This window comes from Olea europaea, unplaced genomic scaffold (genome assembly GCF_002742605.1).
Source record: "Olea europaea var. sylvestris unplaced genomic scaffold, O_europaea_v1 scaffold2699, whole genome shotgun sequence".
NCBI lineage: Eukaryota > Viridiplantae > Streptophyta > Magnoliopsida > Lamiales > Oleaceae > Olea > Olea europaea.
Window position 1 is genome coordinate 62,230 of NW_019245388.1, and position 6,798 is coordinate 69,027.

Genomic DNA, 6,798 nt, shown 5'->3' on the forward strand with positions numbered 1-6,798 from the left:
TACCCCCCCCCCCCCCCCACTTCAATTTTCAACTATGAGCATGTTTGGTAAGGATTAAAAGCCAATTAAAATCAATTTTTTTATCGTTATTTTACTATTTCAACCTTCATTTTTGAATTCTTCTCTTATAGGTAGAACCCACTTTATTTTTAACGGTCAAAAAATCAATTAACAAAATCCATACCAAACAAGTACTATGTGAAAATTGATCAAGAGCGATTTTCTTTTCTTATAAAGCAAGAAAATCATTACATTCCAAGAAAATCAAGAGCAATTTTCTTATCTTTAGTGAAACTCTATTGGAAGTTATCCTGTAAAAAGAATAAAAACTTTATCATTTATTGTAGAATCAGTATCCACCTCTAGTTTCTGTGGCTGATCTTACTAACCAATCTTGTTTTACATATTAGTAGTGACAAGTTTTTATAATATTGATAGGAATCATTCAGTTCAAAGAGAAGTGAGAAACGCGAGTTCAAATTTGATAGGCGAGTATTAGACAAGAATGCATAATAAGACTTGTAATTTTTCTCTCTTAATACTCTCCAATACTATACATACCAAGCTTGCCACGAGCATATACATATAGTCCTTGTTTGATCCTCATTCTTTGGAGAAAATAAATTCTTCTACAGTGTTTTGACATAATTTCAACCACATATTCTTCAATAAAATAATATTACACGTAAATTCAAAACTTTTCTTTATTTTTTAACCACACATTTCATATCAATACACTATTCAAAAATTCATTTTTCCCCTTAAAATAGGGCTCAAACAAGGGCATACAACTCCCCGGGAGCACTACTTGGGTGTTGGGCCTGGATTATTAAGCTACAAAATTATGCACTAGAAAAGGGTCATTAACCCCTTATTTGCCCCCTATTTTCTAAAACTCATTTTTCTCAAACTCATTTTATTTACAACTATGCATTCATGAAATCCACATTTTTTATCAACTTTTAAATTGCGCATTTCATCAACATTTATCAGAATTTACTAAAGATCTGATTTCTATATAAATCAAACAAGGGCTAAAAGAGAACAGAAGAACCCATCCTTACTTAAATTAAAATTATACACCAATTTAAATTGACCTTATGACCATGAACGTAGGAATACAATGCCATGTCAACTTGTAAGACATATAAGAAATAAACCAAAGAATGAACAAATCGCCACCACCTAAATGTGCTCATCAGCATATTTGCATCTCAGAATCCTCTCAACTCGAACTCAATGAATTAATCAACTGTGATGGGTTTCCTCAGGCGCAACTTTGCAGTTTTGCTGGGTTTCCTCAGGCCCTGCTTTGAAGTTTTTGCTGGATTTCTACAAGGTCTTTGCGATTTTGATGGGTTCCCTCAGATTCTTTGGTATTGTGGTGAAACTTCACAACAATGCATGTAATATTGTCAGCACTACCACGAGTGAAAGCAGTTTCTGTTAACTTTCGAGCTGCTGCTTCAGGATCTTCTTCTGTTTGCGCTAATGAGATGACGTCCTGATGATAATGGGTACAAATATATCAGCAATAATGCTAAAGATCTGGTTCTTTTTTGACATGTTTTTTGTATCCAAGAAAAATGGAATTTGAGGAGAATGCCAAACAAACCAATACGTAATAATAAAAACCAATTGTAAACTAGCAAGACTATGAAATACACTCAAAGATTTCAACATATGATCAACGGATTACCTCATTGGGTACTACATCCCAAAGTCCATCACTTGCAAGCACAAGCAATTCAAGATCCTGGTCAACTTCTTGATCCTGTAAAATAAAAAGAAGATATATATATGTATGTATCTATATATGTATGTAGGTATGTATATGTATGTATATCCATATATATATAAATATATATATATATATATATATATACACATATATATATACATACATATATGAATGAATAGCATACTACTTGTGTCATTCGTTTGCCAACAAAGAAGAATTCATAACCAAATCAAATCGAGCGGTTCTGTTTGGTTCTACAAAAAAAAATTAATGGATCTGATTCTTAGAACTAAGAATCATTGGTTCTAATTCTGATTCAATTCTAGTTCTAAAACCAAGAACCAACTCAATATTTATAGTGCATATATATATAGACACACACACACACTAGTGAATCACAATTCACACCAAAAAAATTCAAAATTCAATTGAAAATCAAGACAAAAAGATCATATACTTTTGGTTTCTCATTTATCAATGTGAAGACTAGAGACCCTAATTTATTTTGAAGACCCAGACCTAATTCATTTATCATTCTCTCCTTTTAAATGTATACCTTGACTCTCACATGGAAACCAACAACTATTGCCTGTTATCTACCATCACACTCAGTCACCACCGTAACAAGGATTTTTCAAATGGAAGCCTCAACCTTCGATTCTTCCTCAAATTTTTTCTCTTTTTTTCTCAATTGGTTATGAAATTAGAACCAAATCAAACTTGAATCAAAAGGTTCGATTCCGATTTGGATCCGTATCTTAAAAAAATAAAAAATAAAAACCATTTGGTTCCATTATCAAAAACACTATTGGTTTATGGTTCAATTCGGTTATCATGGAACCAAAACCACATTAAACCATGTCCACCACTAAAAAAGTAGATTACACCAAAAGACTGGCCAAGACAAGGTTCTAAAATTTGGTTTCGGCCGATCCATACCAATAATTTTGAGGAAGTAGAATAAAGTAACGAAATTAATAAACCCAAAAGTTTTAGTGGCTACCTGAATCTCAGGTTCAGCAATGACAAATTGCTTTAGCAAGCGATTGCCAAAAGCACGGGACATGGCCAAGACTCCACCAACCCTCCAAGTGCCTGATGGATAGTAACAAGTCTAGAAGTAAATTAGCAACTTTTAAGTATCTACTACTTTTCTGGAGATCATTTTGATAATTGCCAGACTTAACATACCTGCCCACATAACAACACCTCCAGCACTTTCAATTCTCTTTCGCTCATCAATTCTATTTGGTTTGTGATCTTCTGAGAGGGGAATTGCTGTCAAGCACAACAAAGGAGTTGTTATCAGAAATTATAGTCAGAAGTACTTTAAACGTCAAAGTTTCTCTTATGTATCATAAACCATGAAACAGACGTAGACAGCAGCAGCACAATCAGAAAGATTGTCCAAGGCCTCCAGATACAATACATCAATTGGTTTTAAAAGATTTAGTGTATTGGTTAAATGTTTCATTACCTTGATGCTAACTCTATTAGTTAATTTCCTTGTCAGCCTGCTTTGAAAGAGGTACAACCCTTATAAATATTTTAGACCACCAGGTACAATTAATTAGTAAATAGTGATTGCTGTCATTTAATTTCGATCTTAACTTTATTACAGACTGGAAACACGATACTGACATGAAGGAATTTTATAAATCCCAAAAAACAGTTGAAATATTTAAACAACAAAACAATGTGATGGCAGTCACCCACAGATCATTTTCTTCATATCATTCAGTTCCTGTTACATATCGAAGTCTAGTTGGCATTGAAGTTGCATATATCAAGCTCTATGAAGTAATCTCAGGGGATACAACAGAAAGAACAAACATTTATTACATGTGGAACAAACATTTATTACATGCACTTCAGCGCCTCGGCTGCTATTCTGAACATTGTAAAGAAAAAGATAAAATCATTTTCATCAAATACATTTGGGGAGGGGAAATGAACATGCGCTTCCATTATGTAAAAAACATTGGACTAAAATTTAATCACTTTATTCAACAATGCTCAGCTGGGCCAGATAATCGATATTGGACAGTTCATGTAACACATCTTACTGCAATCCACTGATGCTAAAAGTGCTGCATGTTGCATAAGGGCAACACACAATTAGAAGTACCTTTCCCGGCCTTTGATACTATAGTTCGAGAATCTCCCACATTAGCAACAAATAGGTGATTTCCAACTAGAATGGCTGTTGAAGCTGTTGAACCATCATCCCTAAAAGTATCTTTTGCCACTTCCAAAAAGTCTTTGTCGGTTTGTTGAAATGTTTCACCTGTGGTTTTATAAATGTTTAGGTATATCTGTTATATGGAAAAGAGGGAACGAAGAGCCCGTTCACCATTAATAATTCATCGTTCAAAGGCTTTGAAGTGCTTAAACATGCAAAGCAAGGTAAAATATTTTTATTGAAGGACAGCAAAAGCTATGCTGGAGGCCAGGTTACTGCTATTTGTTCTATCCAGTTAAATAAAATACCAACTATGACAGCTACAAATGTTATCCTTTCAGAGCAAACAAAAATATCATGTGCCTTATGGGCCCACAACTCCAAATATTTTTTCAACTATAATCATTATAACGAGAAACATGTGGAGGAAAAAACCAATTTCTGTAATCAAAACCAGCTAACGTTTTCACGTCTCTCCAATTCTCCTTTCATAACTTGCACCTTCTGTTATCCCTAATATATTCACATGTGGGACAAACTATCCTTCACTAGCACTAATGTGAATGGCAAAGCTATTATCAATGTCCTGCATAAGAGACAAGCTAACACTGCTCCATTAACTTTCTATGTAAACTGTTCCAAGCACCACAACTGCAGACGAGGTATCACCCAACATGGTAGGAATGGATTGGTGCCCTAGGGAAATCTAATAAATAAAAAGAGGTACATATGAGACCTGTTCAGGGCACAGAAAGTGCATCCTTAAACACCCAAAAACTAAAGAAGTAAAAACTCTTATTCTAAAAACCTCACACAAGTCCTCAGTTGCATATTCCAAAGCGGTCCCTATTAGAAGTAGAGTGTGACGAATGCCAAGAACTATCCTCCCATTTCCATCCCAAATTATTAGCAGAAAGGAGTGAACATAAAAGGGAATCAGGTATCGAACTTACTTATAGCCAATTTTGTGTTCGTAATAAATTCTGGATGTTTCATGAGATTCTCAAAGAGATGTTCCTTCAAAAACTCAGCTGCTCGAGAACCACCGTGACCTGCCATGACGAATAATCTTCATTAGAAAAGGAAATAGGCGCCTGAAAGAGCATTAACTTAAAAAATATAAATTTGATCCAATAGCACACTTGGAAATAAAAAATTACTAGGCTCTAGATAGCTTTAGTAGTTATTTGATAATATTTCCAGGTGTTACAATTTGGCAGCTGCCAGGTGAGAGCTAAGAATTGCTAATACTATGTTTATTCAAGTTCAACTCCACATATTTTGCTTTCTAACTTCACATGAGCATCATTAATCATTACTATTTACTCAACTGAGACAGACCGTTAAACGCTCAAGCCATTTAGAAACTGATATCTTGTAGATTTAGTTTTAGTCTGTATTAGTAACTCCAACCAACTAGTATATACAAGGTTAGAAATGGCAACCAGTTCATTCCAGGCATCAATTGAAAGAGGACTTTGATTACTGTAATTTTAACCAGGCAATCTTTGGACATTGGGAGGTGGTTCCTGTTTGTTCTTTTACATTTTTTGAAATGCCTGCTTGAACTCATTATGTTAATCAACTTGAAAGGTTGAAAACTAGTTGGCGTCATCTATTTTTAAGAGCTGGTCTGAGCTCCAGTTTGAATAGTGCTTGTGTCCAAAATTATGTTAGTATTTTCATTCAAAAATTTTACTCGAAGATGAGAAATTGTACCAGCTCAAGCTAGATCCTTTGTTAATGAACAAAACCTACAAAGATTTTGACCTATATACACCTTGTTCCTGAACAAGGTAATGCTCGAAAGCTCTATTCATTTACTTACCAAATGAACTTGAATGAACAGGACAGAAACTGAAATGAATTATTTATGGCTCATTCACAGTCCGAGTCTCTCCAGAGTAAACAATTGGATCAAAATTGAAAGCATTACTGAGGTTAATCTTACAACTGTGGCCAGCTTTCATCCATATACATACTAAATTGTTTTACAAGGACTTCTATATAACTAGTTTATACTTGAATTAGGCCATTCATGTCAAGCACTACCCCTCTAGCAGAGTTATATTTATTTAGCCCTCAAAGTTTTGAGATGAAACAGTGATAGGACAAGATCTAACCATCAAATATCCCAAAAAGACAGACTGTTTGTCCATCAATCTTGGTAGTTTTATTGTCATAAAAATCCTCCATGCTAGCCCTTTTTCCTCTGAAGCTGAAATATCCACAGCTCAATCTTCCATCTTCACTGCCAATAAGAAAGAGAGTGGAAATAAGTATAACTTCAACCGAAAATAACGTCATAAAAATAAACATATAAAAAAAATGAAGAAGAAAAGAAAAGAAAACAACAGTTTATTGGCATCATATAGACTTCCAATCAACAGTATATGAATACTGTATATTGCACATTTCTCCAACGATGGCATAAGGGGTAAGTTATTCTGGAAGAAACATTATGTCTCATAATTATTCAGCTTAGAGCACACCCAGAGAGGAGAAGAATTAAAAGATTGGTTATGATATAATATTTTCCTGATAAAACATTCACTCCCCCATCTTACTAATTGCAAATGTTCAATCCTTTCCTTTCCTCCACGGGTTAACAAAAGCCACTACTCAAAGTAACAACTTGTCATACAACGAGATGATAAATGCAAAGGTTAGAAATAGAACTTTCTTGGATGGAAACTCCTGCAAATGGAAATACAACCTAATCTAGGAAAACATGAAATAAAGACATGACAAAAGCAATAGACACCGAGCAGAAGCTGCTCATTTCTGTGCACTGATGTCTACTGAAGCAAACTGGGATGTGGCATGGGCAATAGTCCCACAAGCTCTAGCCCTACTTTGCCAATGTTCCACGGCA

The 6,798-nt window shown here is 34.5% G+C and overlaps 1 protein-coding gene across 1 annotated transcript in view; it reads right to left on the reverse strand.

Moving 5' to 3' along the window:
• Positions 1–1,035: 1,035 nt before the first annotated feature.
• LOC111383477 (probable protein phosphatase 2C 76) overlaps positions 1,036–6,798 on the reverse strand; it is a 16,011-nt gene continuing 10,248 nt past the window's right edge. The window contains exons 2-8 of the mRNA XM_023007588.1: positions 6,047–6,174; positions 4,877–4,975; positions 3,870–4,028; positions 2,933–3,019; positions 2,745–2,836; positions 1,700–1,774; positions 1,036–1,504 (exon numbers count right to left, since the gene is read on the reverse strand). Coding sequence (XP_022863356.1) covers positions 1,301–1,504; positions 1,700–1,774; positions 2,745–2,836; positions 2,933–3,019; positions 3,870–4,028; positions 4,877–4,975; positions 6,047–6,174 — 844 coding nt within the window. The 3' untranslated portion in view covers positions 1,036–1,300. The remainder of the gene's footprint in view (positions 1,505–1,699; positions 1,775–2,744; positions 2,837–2,932; positions 3,020–3,869; positions 4,029–4,876; positions 4,976–6,046; positions 6,175–6,798) is intronic.